We start from the raw sequence: 18,238 nt of genomic DNA on the forward strand, positions 1-18,238 counted from the left end.
ACACAGCACAGGTCAACACAGGGCAAAAGCCATCACTTCCCATGAGCTGAGGGAGAGAGCAGCCTCGGTCTGCAGCATGAGCGGAATCACTGGCACATCCCCAGCTACCGTCCACTGGGATGGCACAGTTAAAACAGACATCCGCTGTCTTCCCCCTAATCTTTGGTTTCCTTTGCCCCTCCTGCCCCCTCCTTTTCTCCAATCTCCTCTGGCTCTTTAGCCTTTTTCCTTCCCTCCCATCTTTTTACCCTCTTTTGTTGTTTTTCATCCCCTTCCCTCATCTCCCAATCAGACAAATCAGACCTGTGTGAGTCTCATCCCTACCCTCTTAGCCTCCTCAGACCCTGGGAGACCCTTAGTGGTGAAAGACTCAGCTGTGCTCAGGGTGAAAATGACTCACCCAGCCAGTGCTTTGTCTGCCTCTGATGGACAGGTTCCAGGAGGATTTCTTGATGAGAGTTAAACGGGACAGGGTTAATATTTCATTTGCACAGTTTAGTACAGTAAGAGACACTATATGCATGCTCAATTTTTGTTGAACAATGGATAGATGGATGGATGAATGGATGGATGAATAGATGATTTACTGACATACTCTTTGCAAAATGTGAAAAGTACCACAGCATTCCTTATTGTTGAGGTCACCACGTGCATGTTCTTTCCTCTTTTACAGTAGAATTGAAAAGGCCAACAACCTGCTATACATCGACCCTGATGCCTTCCAGAACCTTCCCAACCTCCGATATCTGTAAGAACTCCCGTATTCTGGTACCCTCTTTATGATTAAATTGTGCATTCCTATTTTGGTAAAATATCCACTTGCTACTCTGGGGAGCAACAGCTTTTTATCAAAGATGTGGGACGGAAGTGGGAAGACACTTGCTAGCAGACTTTAATTCAGTTTAATGAGTGAATTCCACTAACATAATTGCATTTTGTTTTCATTTGCAAAAACAGACATCATAAAGAATACCATTTGCACTAATGGGATTGTCACACAGACCTTTTGCAGAACTCGGTCATAATTTAGTGTTAATGAGATACAGCCAAAATTTCTGCTAGCATTTAGCTTGTGACCTTGACCTCAAAGACACTGTCTATCTTGTTCTACATACATGCATCTTTTTTTTTTTTGATAGATCACAGTGTTTTATATTAAAAGTCTTGGTTAATAATATACACAGTATTTTATCAGCAGAGATTCCTGGTGTGGGTGCTCCCCCCAACAGCAAAAGCACTGCTCCTTCCACTCAGATGGCTTTCAAATTAGCTGAGGACTTCCTTAGACCCTGAGTGCTACAATGGGGCCCGAGAAAATAACAGATAAGAATTTGACCTATGGAGTCAAAACCTCTGGACCTACGTATTAGCTGCCGATCACAGGCAAGAACGTTTTTTCCTCATCAAGAGATTAGGAAAAGAGAATAGGAATAATAATAATGGCGAATATGTGTCTGTTATCTATGAACATAATAATAACACATACCCCCCAAAAAAAGACAGTTTTAAGGCAACAACAATTTATCATTTCTCACCTGTCTGTGAGCTGATCAGCAGAATGATTCTGTCGAGCTGGACTCTACGTGCCTGACCTCAGCTAAGCTCACTCATGCATCGGCGATTAGTTGGCAGCTTAAGCGGGTACTGGCTGCTCTTGATGGTCTGGGTTGGGATGACAGCTTTCCTCCCAGCCGACTAACACAAGCTTGTTCTCCTAGCAGTCCTGGGATTCCAAGAGAGAGGATAAGCTTGCAAACTTCTTGAGACTGAAACCCTGAACTAACACACCATTTCTTCAATTGTATTTTATTGGCCAAAGCAATTCATGGGGCCAGCCTAGATTCAAGAAGTGGAGAAACAGGCTCCACTACTTAATGGGGAAAGCTGTAAAGTCACAAGACAAGGTGTGCGGATACCAGAAAGGATAGAGAATTGAGGCCATCTTTGCAATCTATTTAAAACCTGTAGAAGGTTTTGCATGGTGCCTGTGATACAGTAAATGCTCGATAAACATTAGCTACTAGTGATACTATGACTGTCCCTGAAGTTTGAACTATGAGAGCTGTAGTTAGGTACAATAAAGAAAACTGGCCACTGTGGCTTGGCTTTCTGAATGGAGACTGACTGAGGGAATAAAAGATTTAAAAGAAGAAGAATCCATATGACCTGGAACTTCTGCTTTCTGATAGGAGCCTCAGAAAGGATCTGAGAAAAAAGGTCTTCCACTCCTGAGTTAATGTCAGAGGCAAGACCCTTCACGGGCATGCAGCCAGTGCAGTCTCACAGGGCTCCATGCTCAAAAGGGCCCCACACTCAGAGAGCCTCACACTATGTTCAACACTCTGCTGTCGCCATCTTGAAATGCTTAAACATTTTTGAACAAAGGATCCTATGGTTTCATTTTGCACTGCACCCCATAAATTATATAGCCAGTCATGCTCAGAAGTCAGGGTTATGATCAACTTGGGACTCTTGGCTCCCAAATGGACTTTGCTGTGCCCTCTGCAGAAGCTAGCCTGGGTTAGGCACATTAACAGTGAAGGAAATAGGAGGCAACACGAAAGGCATGGGCCTTAGAATTAAAAAATCTAGGACCTCATCCCAACTCCAACACTCCACTTTACCCTTGGGCCCATCACTGGACTTCTGAGATGCACATAGCTTCTAAGACCCTCAAGGGAGATTTATATATGAAAATACATTATAAACTACAAATGGGTCAAAAACATTAATAAATGTACTAAGTATTTGTAGGATGATTATTTCTGGCCAAACAATCAAAGTTTACCAGTCCACCCTCAGAAAAAGTCCAGTCAGGGTTGAACAGAGAATTATGGTGGCCAGTAAAACCTTCAGCTTCTACCCAGAGTGTGTGGCATGAATTAAAAAAAAAAAAGAAAAAGAAAAAAAGGATATGCGTTTACATTTAATGGAGCAGTAGAGGAAAGAAAAAGAAAAAAAAACTATATATGTCAAAGGGACTGGATTCCAGATGGGATGATGTTATTTATTAGCTCAATTTATTAGCTCATTATCTTCTTTAAGCCTCAGTTTCCTTATCTGTAAACTGAGTCATTAAAGAAAGCAAATAAGATTTTACCTGTAAAAAAAATTTTACAAATTGTTTTTAGCATACAAACAAAGAACTATACAAATGAATATGAAATTATTCGTGCCTGTTACCCAGTTGGTTTCCTTCAGTCCTTCTTTTCTTCTTTCCCTCCCGATTGCCACCCCTCTCTTCCCTCCTCCTCTTTCCTTCCTCTTAGAAAAAGTTTGAGTGGAACTGGGGTGCAAGGAGCACAAAGCCTTTGATAATAGAACAGCACCATTTTAAGATTTGCAAAGGGACACCCCATTCACAAACGATCACATGTGGCTCATGAAAAGCACTCCTGCAAAGGAGAGATCCAAGAAGAAAGCGACCCCCCTCACATACACACCCCATAGCCCATGATAATAATAACACGTCCAAGAATGGTGGACAGGGAGCAGGTGATGGGGAATCACTGCAAAGTTTGAAATCAAGAGATCCAAAGTTTGACCCTAATAGCCCACATCTTAAGGCCAGCACCATTCATTCTTATTAATAAGGACCCTCAGGCCTCCCTCTGGGGGGTGAGGGCTGGAGAGGAACTTGGGAGGATGTGGGCATGGAAGGATGTGGGCACAGCCCTAGATTGGAGGGAGAGGGAACTCTGGCAGAACAGATGGGACAAAACTCTGACTTCGACTCTGGAAGAGGCTGAAATCTGTGTCATCTGTCATCAACTCCAGCTTCCCCTTTGTGTCCTTTTCTCACTTTGAGGTGTTGAGTAATCTCCAGTCCCACATGGCTCCCCGGTCAAGTCCAGACAAAGCTGGAAGTGACTAATTCTAGCTACTTTCTTTCCTAAGAGGAGGTTATCATTCTCAGAGCATTGGAAACATACTTTCTAACTGGTGAAAGAAAAGAACATATAAGCAGTTAGAGGAATTGTGTCACTGTCAAATGATCTTCCTTGATGGCTCTGGGGAAAAAAATACTTACCGTAATTCTACAGTGTATAGAATCCTTTCACATCCTCCACCATGCTGATCCCCATCAGGAAGTTGAGACAAAGAGTTGTCCATCTTAAGCCTTTTGACCTGTTGCCCAGGGTGGACCTCTCCCAGCTGCACACCCATGGATGTGGCACATGGTGACCCTGGGATCTGAAGCAACTCTGCACTCCAAAAACACTACCAGCGAGACATCCATTCAGGGCTCCCAGACTATGGTCCTTTGAAATATTTTCCGAACTGTTAAGAGGAAGGAATCACCTAAATTCAGAGTTGGTCCTCTATTCTAAAAGATTATATCGTGGAAACAAAGCCCAATCAAGCTTCCTTCTTCTTCCACACTTATTTGTGTCTGAGCAGCGGTCATAAACAGCTTTGAGATCCAGCAGCCAGGTGGAGGTGGATGGGAACGATTTCAGATATTCCAGGATGATGAACTACTTGCTTCAAGGCAAAGAAGACACACAACATGGATGGAGAAATTTGGAAGGGACCAGCAGGACTGAGTAGTTGTTTATTTCCTTAAGCCAAGATAAATGTTTATCATCAGTGCCAGCAAAGCAGGAAATTACCAAGGGTAGGGGTGAGCTGCCATTTGACTTGAGAACCCTCATTCCTACATGCACACACACTTAGAGATATTGTTCTGCAATTCGCAGCATTGATTCCATTTCATGCTGATCACTGACGGCACAGAATTCAAGACAACTAGAAATCAGTGTTCTTCATCACCCCTTTATACTGCACTGAGGAACCTGAAATGGTTAGGAAAAAAAATCCTCGTGAATAAAGAAATGTACTTTAACTAGAAGACTGTACACCAAAGGATTCATCTGGGTGGACTTTTTTTTTTTTAAGTCAATATTGTATTTGCAGGCAATATTTCTTTCTTTACCACTCTGCCTACCTGGAGCTGACCTGTTATGTATGAAAGATTATCTATTGATCTGTAAATCAGGTTTACACAATATTCTCTTGCCTTTGCATCCTGTCAGCATAATTCTCAGGCAGCTGGATGCTGCCCTTTGCTACTCAATAAACCATAATTTCATCTTCGCAAACCCTTCACACAGCTGGGCAGGCCCCCACCCCCAACTGACAACCATCTTCCACTCACATGTGGGCCTGTTCTAGCTTCTTAGGATGCTGTTAATGGTAGCCGCACCATCTGCTTTCTCCAGCCAGTGACAATTCTGGGGGCGTCTTCACTGGGACTCAACTCTACAATTCAGGCTATTTCTTCCCCGCTCCTCCCTCCAAATTACTCTCCCTCTTTTCTGCATTCTTCTCTTTCACTTGGGTTAATAGGAGTGATGAAACTAGCTTCTCTGATTATAAAAGCTAAACCATATTGGACATTGCAGGGCCAAAGGGACAGAGGGCAGGGATTCAGAAAGCAGCACAGAGATTCCAGGGCCACCTACTTGGACTCGGCTCCTGCCCTTGTGTGACCTTGTGTAACTGGCTTAACTCTCTGTTTTCCTTTCTGTAAACTAAGGATAACGGTGCCTGTATCCTTGCATTGTATGAAATGCAATACTAAGAATAATGACTGACATTCAGAAAGTTCTCAATAAATGTTAGCAATTCTTATTAAATTCCTGACCCTGTCATTTACCAGTTAAGAGAGCCTGTGGAAGGGACTTCATCTCTTTGTACCTTGGTTCTCTCCAAAGCAGACTCCTGACATACCCAGAAAGGTCCCTCCAAACAAGCATAATGATACCATCCAGCAGAGTTCTAATGGAGGGCTCTGAACCCCTTTCCTTTTGCTCATTTTCAACGCTAGTGATCCCCAACACCCCATGCCATCCCCATCAAAATTAATTCCAGTTCTTCACACTGCCAACTGGTCGGATAATTCTTCCTACTTCTACGGTGATCTACAATTGAACTCTTTATCATACTTCACTGCATTTGAACTCATGGCAACCCCAGGAGTAAGCAGGGCAGTACAAGTCTGAGCATTTTCTAGAAGCAAGCTGGTTTTGCCTGGAGTCCTGCTTACAGTGCTCTTCTGACAAGAACATGCAGTGTCCCTGTGCATTGAATTACTCTGATACTTTTGATGTTCAGCAACATTTCACTCTCTAGAGTGGTGGGAAAAGAGCCAAATTAGGGTTCTTGTCTGGAATTTACGGCAGCCACGTGCACAGGGAAAGGATCGGTGCCCTCCCATTTCTCCTCCAACGTTTTGATTGTGAATTAGCCAGTCAGTAGGAACACATTCTTTCAGTCAGCCATTCAACAATCATTTGTTGAGGTCATGCCATATCCCAGGCTGTGTGGTGGCTGTTTCTTGGGTGCACTAAAGATCGTAAGACAGATGAAGCCTCTGCCCTTATGGAACTTACATTCTAATTGAAGAGACAAACAATGTTGCTGGTGTAATGCTGTCAGGTGGTGACAGCAATATGAAGAAAAGTAAAGCAGGGAAAGTAATGGTTTAGAAAAGGTGGTTGAGAAAGGACAGAGGGGCCTGGTGAAAGACACTGGAGACATCTGTGAATAGCTCTCAACACCAGATCAGTCTTTGGGAAGAAAAGGCTATCATCCATGAAACTAAAAACAACACGTCTGTCAAGCTTTGTGGCACTGGGCGAGGGTAGGAAGACTGTCCCAATGCCTTGGGCTGGACTAGTCAGGAAAAGCTTCTTGGTGGTGAAGGGAGAATTTAGCTACAACTTCAGGGATGAGTAAAACTTGGAAAGACAGAAAAGAAGGAATTTTCTGTGAAAGAAAGAGGTGAGTAAATGCATAGAACATAAAAGGACCATGGAATAGGCAGAGGATAGGGAGACTGAGTCTCTACTAAAAAGAAGGTGTACCCAAAGGAGTACGACTATATTAGGATGAATTGCATTTGATAAGATTAGAAAAATAAACTAAGGCAAGAGAGTTCAAGCCTAACACAGTAGTAAAGAATAAGCTATAAGAGATTCTTGAACAGCAGAGTGACAGGATGACAATGATTTGGACTACAGATTGACAGGTAGCAGGGTATAGACTATATTCAAGGGAGACTGGTTAAGGACCAGTTGCCATCACTGGGGATACAGTAATGGTGGCATCTGGAGGAACAGAAAGTCACAGTTCAATTGGGGGCACATTTCCAAAAAGAATCACTGGTATATGATTTACCTCCAAGTCAGACAGGGACGCAAGTGACTGCAGTGATTTTTGCCCACTTAACCTATAGTCCCCAAAGCCTCCCTTCCTCCTTAGTGCCCCCCAACACAAAATCATCCTGCAGACAGCACCCATCAGGAATGCAGTCTGGGCAAGAAGTCATCTTACACGGGGGCTGTGATTACTGGGAAGAAATTATTAGCCATCTTCCTGGCTGTCAGTGTTGTAAGTCTGTAAGGATGTTGTCATGACTACAAGGATGTTTAAGCACAATGGAAATTATACAATTGCTTCTTTTATTGGTCATCTGTCTAGCAGAGCCAACTTTGCTGGCCTTTGCTGATTCCAGGAAAAGACAGTCAGGTTTTCTTTGTGGAACACTGAAGTTCGAGATGAGATTTCAGCCTGAGCAGGCCAGCTCTAGGAGAACAGGAAGCTCCTCTTGTCTTGGGGCCTGATTTTAACAATGGTGACATTTTCATGCAGCTAACCTCTCCTCATTCCTCTGATCTGCTCAGTATGCTTTCTCCTGCAAGAAGTCCAGGTCTTCTCCATCAGCAAGACAATTATTGGATCCATCAATTCACATTAGTATGTTCAGGTCTGACATTCCTCTTTCCAGGCGAAGTGACATATTTAAAAGGGGCCTGGAAAAGGCAATGAGAAACCCAAGAACTGATACTGAGAGACTCTCAGGAATGCAGGCCTCTGAGAGCGAAGGAAAGTCCTACAGGATCTTCTCCTATAGCAAATAGGTAACCATCTACTCCTCCCACTTGCAGAGTCTCGGAATTCTATTTTCACAGACTATATCTTCTGATGAGGTAGGTGAATCCTAACCTCATTAATGGTGAAATAAGACTTGTCTGTCACCACCAGAAATCAGATGCGAAGACAAGTCTAGAGAGGGCTCAGAGAGAAACAGTCTCAGATTAGCTACGTGAAGCTCAACTCTGACCTCTTCCTCATGGCTAGTGTCACTCCCACTACCCCTAGACAGTGGCGGACTGATCTCTTCAAGCCCCGGTTTCTTACTCTGCAAAATGGAAATAATAAAATGTGCTTCAAGGGGCTAATGAAAAGAGGAAAACGGACTCCACTTCCTCCAAGACCTCTTTTAGCCCTCAGGTGCCTGGTGTCTAAACTGCGATCTTCACGAATCTGGGGGTCCCAATGTCATTGTCTGTCCTGAGGTCAGCATATTCAGACTCAGCACAAAGGGCCTTGTAGGGAAGGAGAACGTCCCTCTGCAAGACAGGAAAATCCCGCCCCTCTACTTCCGCATCAGACTCTCTTCTCCAGAATCCAAGTAGACCCTTTAAACGCTGGGATCCTTCAAATGCATTCAAACTTAAGCCATCATGGCATGTCCAGGACCTTCTTTCCCCAACAGAGTTCCCAAAGTGAAAAGCAGACCTATTTGGAAGAGATGCATTTAGAAAACGCCACCAGATTGTATCCAAAGGAAGAAAGAAAGTGAACAAACATATTTCAGCAATCAAAATCGCAGGCAAGACCAGAAAGGGGGCTTTTGCAGCTCCTCCCACAAGCTCTTTAAGAAGAACTCCAGTGGATCCGAATAAAGGGAGAAAACTAATGAGAATCCCTCAACGGATCCTTTGCCCTTGACCAAGGAACAGCTGTGTAAAACAGACAAAGTCGTATTTACAGGTGGTGAGAGGAGGATAAAAAGCTGTACATATCTGTGTAGGAATATATATAGAGAGAGAGAGATGCACAAATCCCTGAGGAAAACTAATAGAAATACTCACTATGGCACAATATCAACATACAAGACAATGAAGAGATGAAGATTAGCCCATGATTGAGAGCTGGTTTTTTGAACCTCAACACTTGAGAAAAGGGAAAGGAAAAGTTTTCACAGCATTACAGAAAAACACAATAAATTTGGAGGAAAATAAACATTGGTAAGAACGACAACAAAAAACTTAAATCAGCTATAAAATGTACAGTAGAAGCTGAGCTTCTTAAGCACAAGGAAAGTCACAGGAAAGGACTTTTCACTTTCCCCTGCCACTTTGGTCCCTCACAGATGAGCACAGCCAGCCTTAGTGGAGCCGGAGAGGCACTGGATGTGGGGCGAGGCTTAAGAGGCAGACAGCACCCAGCAAGCACTGGCGCTGGCCTGAGAGGGCACATTCCTGGAGAGCTGGAGAAGGAGAGACAGCTTAGCTGGTGAAAAGCTGAAGGGTATCACATGAAGCTCCACCTCCATGGAAAATAAACTGCTACCTCTTCTCCCACCCCTGCAGCCTCAATACTGGGAGGTTTAAAGGGTATTTTGGTCCTGACTGACCCTTTTTAGATTTGCATTTATCCCCAGGAGAGTCCATGTATGAAGATATTAGAGCTAACACAAGAACTGTCAGCTTCCATCTCTGCAAAGATGGAGTGGCCCCTGGAAGCGGGGACGGCGGGAGGCAGCTGGGCACTGCAACAGGGGGCGAGCAGGGCAGCGAGAGGAGGGAGGACATTATGCCAGTAAACTCTGGTCACCAGATGTGATGCTATTCTGGCGGCAGTGGGTGGGGGAAGCAGGTTTCTTTCACTGCCTTATCCCCAGCCAGATCAGCTGGCTCAAGACCAGGGAGCAATGAAGCAGCTAGTGATGTCATCATCTGATTCTACCGACCCACAATCCAGAGCAGAGGCTGTGTCCAGTTCATCTCTGAGCTCTCTCACAGAGTACAGGGGCTGCACACAGTAAGCCCCTTAATGAAAACATGGGCCTGGGTTTGACTCTTTCTGTCTGCATGGTGTCAGGGAAGCAGCTGCTGTTTTCAGAGAAATATCTCGGGGCGTTACAGAGGGTGAACACTGTAGTGACAAATGCTCGAAGGAAGAGCATTTTCATCTCCAGGAGACATTACCAAAATGTCCTGCTGCGGTTTCATCCTGAGCTCACCCACAGCAAATCCTGTCTAGTTCAAGGGGCAGTGAACTCCTCCCGCATCAGTTTGGGATTCAAAGATAGCGGTGCTGGGCAGGCGGAGGAGGATGTGTAGGGGACGCATCAGGGAAGAAAGGAGGCTGCCTCCCTCACAAAGCTTGCCCAGCCCAGTCTCTCCAGACAAGGGCCAAACCACAGGAGCCACCTGGAGGCAGATTCCTTCGACAAGACACTGAGGAAGAGCTCTTCTCTTTACAGGAGAGCCACACACCCAGGTTCCAGCTGCGGTCCTACTTGTGAGAACTTGTAGTAAGCAAGTAACCAGACCTCTCTGGGCCTTAAGTAAAATGGAAAGGAGAACAGCCTTTTTGCCATCAAAAGGTCGTAAGGAAGAGAGAGGAAGGGAGAAGATAAGTTAGGGTGCGGGGATGCTTTGAAAGTTCAAGTCAGCAAACAAGCATGAGCACTGCTACTTGGACAAGGCACTGCTGGCTGATACGGGGTGGGACACAGGAACCATAATCTAGAAAGCACTTTCACTTTGCACCAATTGACACAGTCTTACAAAAGCCCTCTAAGCTTCCACTGATGTATGGTTCCATTTTACAGATGGAAAACTTGAGGTTCAGAGATGCTGACTAAATTGCCCAAACTTACTAAGTGGGATTAAGAAATGACCTTGGGGCAAGAGAAACTAAACTTTACTGAACAAGCTGCTAGGTGGCAGACCCTAATCAAGGTATGTTGTTCACACAGCGCATTGTCCAATCTTCCAAAACCATGAGGCATGTATTTTCCTCAATTTACACATGAGGGACTTGAAACTCAGAGATTCTGTAGTGGGCAGAACTGAAGCCAGGGATGTCTGTCTCCACCCTGGTTCACCCTGCTTTCCAGCATGCTGCAGCTGGCAAGGTGCACAGTGTGGATGAAGCCAATGTCAATGTCCCCAGTGTTCTGAGCACAAGAGCGACAGCTGATTAATGTTTGCCATTTGGAACTTGTGATCATCTACTCGGGCTAAGTTGAAGTGTACCTAAGAAATAGAAGTCTAAATAATTCATGTTAGAAATGAGTTGTGGGGAAGGGTGTGCAAACTGTTTAAAATATTAACTCTTTTGCGACTCCCCCATGTAATTTCAAAGTAACTGCTTGCCACAAATTGGTAGTTTGATTAAAGTATTTCAGCATCCAAGACAGTCCCAAAAGACTGCCTCTTGGCAATGCTCTGTTGGCAGTGAGTCAAACTTGGAGACAGCCTGAGGTTTTAAAAGTCCTTGCGAAGTCAATGTGGTACCATGGAAGGAACCTCACCGAGAGGCAGGGGAGCCAGAGGGCCCAGGTTCAGATCCCATTTCTTCCACTTTGTAGCAGACAAGTAACTGAAACTCTCTAAGCCACAGTTACCTTATCTATAAAATGGAGCTAATGATGGTATCTTCCTCATGGCATTGTGGGCAGGAATGAACGACTGTATAGGCAAGGCCTTTAAAATGGTGCCTAACGTGTGCCAAGGTAACTGGCTAGTTTTAACTATTACTCCTTCTACTTTGACTTTAGAAATTTGGGTGATTCATTTACCCTCTGTGAGCATTGCCTCCCTGGTCTGTAAGATGGGAATTATAATTATGTTCATTTTAGAAACGCACAGTAAAGTCAAATGAGATGATATGAAATAACTTTGTCAGCCTCATGTGCTACATAAATATAAGGCAAGGTGACTTTCCAGTCTTTCCTTCCTAGACGTCTGCGTGAGAACCCGTTCCTAGGGTTTCAGTTACTTCCCAAATACCAGTCGTTCGGTCTACTGCCACGTTAGGCAGCCTCTCACTGGGCCTACATTAGATACTGGTCACTGTGTCCCCCAAGCATCAGGAGACAGGGAAGAAACCTGCCATGTGGTCTTCTAAAGTTCTTCTCTCAACCTCAGTGACAACAAGCAGCTTCCACCCTTCCCCGAGGTGGTGAAAGGAAAGGACAGATTCCCAGGTGTCTCGAGGAACCCTTCTCACAAGGTGTCCACACTGTTCTCATGCCCACTGTGCATGAGAGGTTAAGAGCTGCATGACTGGTTTCTAGAAACCTGGGATAGAGCAGTTCTCACCCCTTGGTATCTCAGGGAAAACATCAGCTCGACACCCTGGTACACTGAGATGGGCCCCAGCCATGCAGGGACCCTCCAGCGTGCTCCAAATAAGGACAAAGAACGCCAACAGTGAGAGCTACACCGTAGCCCGTCACAAATTTTAGTTTCCTACATTCCGACTCCTTTTGTCAAAGATCGGCCCCGTTTTGATTCGTTTTGCCATCAGAGAACGTGATTTCCTCTCACCCTGACATGGGGCGTGCGGAGGTTAATTGCTGGGCTAGGAATAGGAATTAATCCAGTGACTGACGTATTCCCTGCAGCTGCAGGTGAGTTACTCAGAGTCTCCTGCTCACCTTACCTCCTTTGGGTGTCACCTGTGGGGGGCCATCCTAAAATGCCTGAAGATGCCAGTACAAATTGGATCAAAGGTCACTTCATCACAGGGTGCCCTTTCTCCAGTGTAGTTCTGATCTTCTGTACCAAAAACTTTCTGATTTCTGTCTTTATAGAGGAATGGAGAGTGCTGACTAATAGAATACTTCCTCTAAGAGAGAGTTTGCCAACCATGTCCTACATGGTGACAGCATTTTCAGAGAATGAGCATAAATCAGTATAAATACTCTAGCTTCTAGCAGGGCTTCCAAGGTTGAATTAGGAAGTACCACACTCAGGAGATACTCTAAGAGAAAGGCGGAATCCAAGGTCCGTGTGTTTGGGGAAAGTCAGTACAGTATTTCCTCCTCTTGGGTATTTATAATGAATAATTTTGTGGTAAGGGCTCGGAGAATCCTGCAGGAAAGAAACTGCTTAACCTTATTAAACCAGCATTTCCTAAACTTATTTGACCACTGTAGCCTTTCATATGTGAACAAAGCATTTATAACCTCTGGAAATAGTAATTCTAGAGAAATGCTAAAGGTTTCTAAATTGGAAGGCATCTTAGCAACCACAGAGTTCAACTTCCCTCTCTAATTCTACACCCAGTTCCGATGTGTGGGGTTTCCCCATACACACCCAAGAAATGGTCAGACACCAGCTGGTTCCCTACAATTCAGCTCAATTCTGACACTATCTGCCTGGACGTTGCATCAGATCCCACAGACTGAAGGCCCAGTCCTGTAAGACTGTTCCCCTTCAGACACCAACTGCAAGTCCAGGTTGTCATCTGTGCTTCTGATGAGCCAGCTGTACACTGGAGGTCCCAATAACCCCTCCTTGAGTTTGGTTAATTTGCTAGAGGTTCACAGAACTCAGAGAAATATTTATAAGATTACCAGCTTATTATAAAAGGATGTAATTCGGGAAGAGTCAAATGGAAAAGGTGCACAGGGCAAGGTATGAAGAAAGGATTCAGTCCTTCCATGCTCTCCTCAAGTCCACCACCCTCCCCACCCAGAAGTTCTGTGCCAAGAGGGGGAATGGAGACCAAATTCTCATAAATCACGGTATCACACTCCTCATGAAGAAACCCTACAACACGACAGACACACTTCCAGAGGTAGAGAACCAGAGGCTTCACAGTACAACCCATTCCTCCACCAGGCAACTTTCATAATGAATGAGAATTAGTCATTCTGGTAAGCCAGCCGATGGTAAGAGCACAAACGTCAGAGTCAGAAAGATGTGGATTTGACCTTTAGCTCTACCCTCCTTATGTGTGGCTTTGTGAAAGTTACTGGACCTCTCAGCTGAGCCTCCTCCACTCTGGTGTAAGGATGGTCATGATACCAGTTCTCTTATGGTAGAGGAGAGGAATAAATAAAATAATCAATGTTAAGTGCTCGGTGCGGTAACTGGTATATAGGAAGTGTTCAATAAATGTTGACCATTATTATTATTCATCCTACACCTACTTTCCAGAGCAGAGCAGCACAAATCTATTACCATTTCCACTTGGCAGCCCTTCAGAATCACAGTTTTCTCTTCCCAAGCAAAATATCCTACGTATTGGACCATATGGTCTTGATGCCTCACCCGTCTGCACACACACACACAAACCCTATGTTCCATAATAAGTTCATTTATAAAGAAGGTACACATACAATTGCAGTATGAATGTGTGTGCATGAGAAAATACACACACAAAATATTTTAAAGCATGAAGTAAAGATGAAAAAATAATACAATTTTACATTTAGCTTTCACTCAATATATTAGAATAACAATATTCTAGAGAAAGTGTAGCATACAATGTGCTTCATTGTTTTTTAAATCCTTAGTTTAACACTGAAAAAAGCAATCCACAAGTCATGTCAATACTAGATTCAGACAAGATCAGACGCATTCAGGGTGATATGGCTGTAGTCAAAAATGGAAAAAAGGAGACTCAAATGATCTTATCTGCAAAACAGAAGAAGACTCACAGACATAGTAAACAAACTTATGGTTACCAGGGGGAAAGAGGTTGGGAAGGGATAAATTGGGAGGTTGAGATTTGCAAATATTAACTACTATATATAAAACAGATAAACAACAAGTTTCTTCTGTATAGCACAGGGAACTATATTCAATGTCTTGTAGGAACCTATAATGAAAAAGAATATGAAAACAAATATATGTATGTATATGTATGACTGAAACATTATGCTGTACACCAGAAATTGACACATTGTGAACTGACTATACTTCAGTTAAGAAAAAAAAAAAACAAACTAGCTTCAATGGCTGTCAAAGCTGAGAACAAAACTACTAAAGTAAGTAGATGCAATGGAAAACAAGGCTATAGCTGTACTCCCTGAGTCACCACACTTAACGTTCAGTTCTATACTTTTATGCAAATATTTGTATAAAATTCAGCTAGTAGATTTTCTTTCCTAATGTCAATCAGAAGTTCTTACAAGCTACCTGGAAGATGTTGCATTTTTATGTAGCTAATGAAAGTGTTAAAAACCCAGTAGAAAAAATTTAAGTAAGTTAGAAAGTTGTACATCCTTGTTTTTAAAATATGATATGAGGGTTTTCATAAACGCAGGCATGCATCATTTTCAGCAATAAATTAATTTTCATTTCCCCCCCAAATTCTCTCCTTTCAAATACTGTGTATTATTTCTCATTAATATGTCACCTTTCCCTTAAAGAGATAAATCAAGTATGTCTAATTTGAAAATATCTTCCTTGAGGCATTATTTCTGATAGACATTTGTCATCCCAGAAAAAGTCAACAAATTTGGATCACTTGTATTTTTTTTAATGTGAAAGTCATCTTCAATTTTGCCAACGTTTTGAAGTAATATGCCTTGAAATGACCAACAAGCTTCTAGGGGAGAGAATGGTCAGGACCTTGAGACTAAACAGAATCAGACAGGCAAGAAGGTTAATCCAGACAGGTTTATCAAAAGAAGCAGGAGGAAATTGGAGAAAGTGGGGCAGGAGGAATCTGGGAAATTCAGCTGCAGCCCCCAGTGGTTGCAACAGGACACACGGAGCCTCAGGCAGCAGTTAATAGACCAGCCTGCTCAGGAATCATGGAGGTCCCACAAGCACAATGGGGACTCAGACATGGAAACAGCATTTCAGCACCCAAGAGAACTGGAGGAAAGCAAGGAATGGCCCAGGTTCTAGGGGAACCAAGAAATCAGACAAGGTCTGTTACAGTAAAGAAATACAAGGCTGGACCCTGACCACAGCAGTGCCTGGACACAGTGCTAAGGTTTCCTGTTAGGTAAATCTTATCATTTCCCCAGGTAAAAGATGAAGAATCCAAGTCCTGGAGACTTCAATGCACCCCTTAAGGTCATACATCTTAAAAAGTGGTACAGTTAGGACTTGAACCCAGGTCCTCCAGCACCAGAGCTGCTAGTCTGAAGATGTGTTACATGTCCTTTCGGAGAGTAGGACCAGAGCCTGATTGTTAAACCAGAATATTAGGTCAAAAAAGAATCTGCAGCCAGGCTAATAAGGCTGAGATCCTCAAAATCCTGCATTTGGGCACATTAAATTCCCCCTGATTGCTAAGGAGTCTGGTTTCCATGGAGACTGAGGTGAGTCTGAACTGAATATGAGTTAAATGGTTCCAGCTTTGAAGACATGATATGGGGGAGGCAGGAAACGAAGCTCTCCTACTGTCTCATGTAATTCCTTATACAAAAGCATTTTACAGACAGAGAAACTGAGGCTCTTAAAAGGTAAATGAACTGCTCAGGACCACCCAATGAGTGAGAGAGAAGGCACTAAATCTAAGGTCCCTGACCTTAAGACTAAGGCCATTTTCATGGAACTACAGCTTCTTACACACATTCCCATCTAACTCCGAGTTCATGTGATTCTACACCTAAGCAAATCTTTATTTAATGATTCGGGAAGTACATGTTAGCATCTTTTCTAATGGTGTATGTAGAGATGCAAATCCCCAGTCAATAAGGATCTACAGTTAACAGAAAATTCAGTATCAGCGAGCCTCAAAATGTAAGGAGTCTTTTCATATATTAATTAAGTGTAGTCTACTCTTCTCCTTCTTATCTATCATTGGATAACTAAATTCTCCCAGAGTGGTTAGGAGGAAGGAGTTCATTTTATCCAAGAGACTAAAAAACAAAACAAAACAAAACAAAACAAAGGTAACTAAAATGTAAAAAAGAAAGGAAAGAAAAAGACAAATTATGTGCAAACAAATTTTATACCACAGAAAACCAATTAGAAGATACAAAAAGGAGTTCAAGTTCAAACCCTCAGTCTTGACTTATAGGAAACGTGCTTTGGCAAAAATAATGGATCTCTAATCTAGATAGACAAACTGGCAGCATCCCCTCTCTAAATTAGATTTGCCTAAAACATCTCAATGGGCCATTCAGGTCACGGTGTGAACTCTGTTTCTGCCTCATTTTACAAACTAAAAGAAAACTGGATCGCACAGTCTCAGAATTAATATTCCCTGTCATGGGTGATTTTGGGTGGAACAGAGATCAAGAACTGCATTCTTGGTTAGCATGTGTGATGGAGAGGGATGTCTTGTTCTACCTGACTTTTCTCAGTTCAGTGGGTTATGTAGTAGGTTCTTAAAAACTACCCATTGGTTTGTTTTGGCCACTACTGTGAAGTCAGGGTTAGAGGATGGTGAAGACATGGGCCACCTCAGGGGGTCCCCAAGTCTTCTTAGTTGCTGTTTCAGCACCTGACAGTGGCTTCTAATCACTCAGCCATCAAGTCCACACTTCTCTACCTAGTCTTAAAGTTCCTTGAGATACTGCCTCCTCCTTCCCTTTCAGTTCTAACTTCCTTTGTGCCCCACCTCCCACCCCTCCTCTGGTCTAGCTACACATGCTTACTTCTCTAGTTTTAGGCCAGTAAGCTCTATACTCTCTCAGAAATCTTGTTTGCTCTCCTTCCTACAAGAATGCCACCATAACTAATCCAACCCACATTACCTTCCCTGTCCCTGAAGTCTTAAGACACTCACAGTCAGTAACACAGTTTAGCACTCAACCCATCTGAGTATTTCATCTATTCTAGCCTTAACTCCTCAATTCACCTGCAAGCTCCCTGAAGACAGGGCATGGTCCTTGGTGTCCTCTCTTGGATGGGAAAGAGGCTGTATGGAAGGAAGGTAGATGGCCCAGTGAAGACAACTGAGCACACATACACTATTAATTTAATAAAAACAACCCACCAGCACTCTTGAAGATTAATGCAAGCACTAATTGTGTCTAACAATGGGCCTTAGAGCTGTGGGGTCAACTGTTCATGAAAGCAAGTATATTATCATGTTAGGTGTCCAGACATAGTAGGACTGGTTCCCATCAATTGAAAGGACCTCAAAAAGTTCATTCTGGCAGAAGAAGTACCCATTTTCATTATTGTGACCTAAAGACCAGGGACAGTCAGGCACGAAAGGTGTTAACACCAGCTCAGCATGTAAAACTGGCTGATGAGAAGGGAGAACTGTGAGCCAGTCACCTTTCTTTAGAAGATCCATTTGCAGAACTTAAATTTGCTGACATTTTACCCTCAGGCCTTTACCTGTTTGTGAAGATAAACTGCGGTTGAGTGAATCAAAATAATTTCACAGCAAACAGTCATTTGACCAGAGCAAGCCCACTGAGACATAGAGCTCCTAGTTGATTACCCACTTC

At 43.4% G+C, this 18,238-nt stretch overlaps 1 protein-coding gene across 1 annotated transcript in view; it reads left to right on the forward strand.

The window, feature by feature from the left end:
- The window catches only part of FSHR (follicle stimulating hormone receptor), a 152,431-nt gene that overhangs the window by 105,713 nt on the left and 28,480 nt on the right, over positions 1-18,238 (forward strand). The window contains exon 4 of the mRNA XM_010984039.3: positions 674-748. Within this exon, the coding sequence (XP_010982341.3) occupies positions 674-748 (75 nt within the window). The remainder of the gene's footprint in view (positions 1-673; positions 749-18,238) is intronic.

This window comes from Camelus dromedarius, chromosome 15 (genome assembly GCF_036321535.1).
Source record: "Camelus dromedarius isolate mCamDro1 chromosome 15, mCamDro1.pat, whole genome shotgun sequence".
Lineage (NCBI taxonomy): Eukaryota > Metazoa > Chordata > Mammalia > Artiodactyla > Camelidae > Camelus > Camelus dromedarius.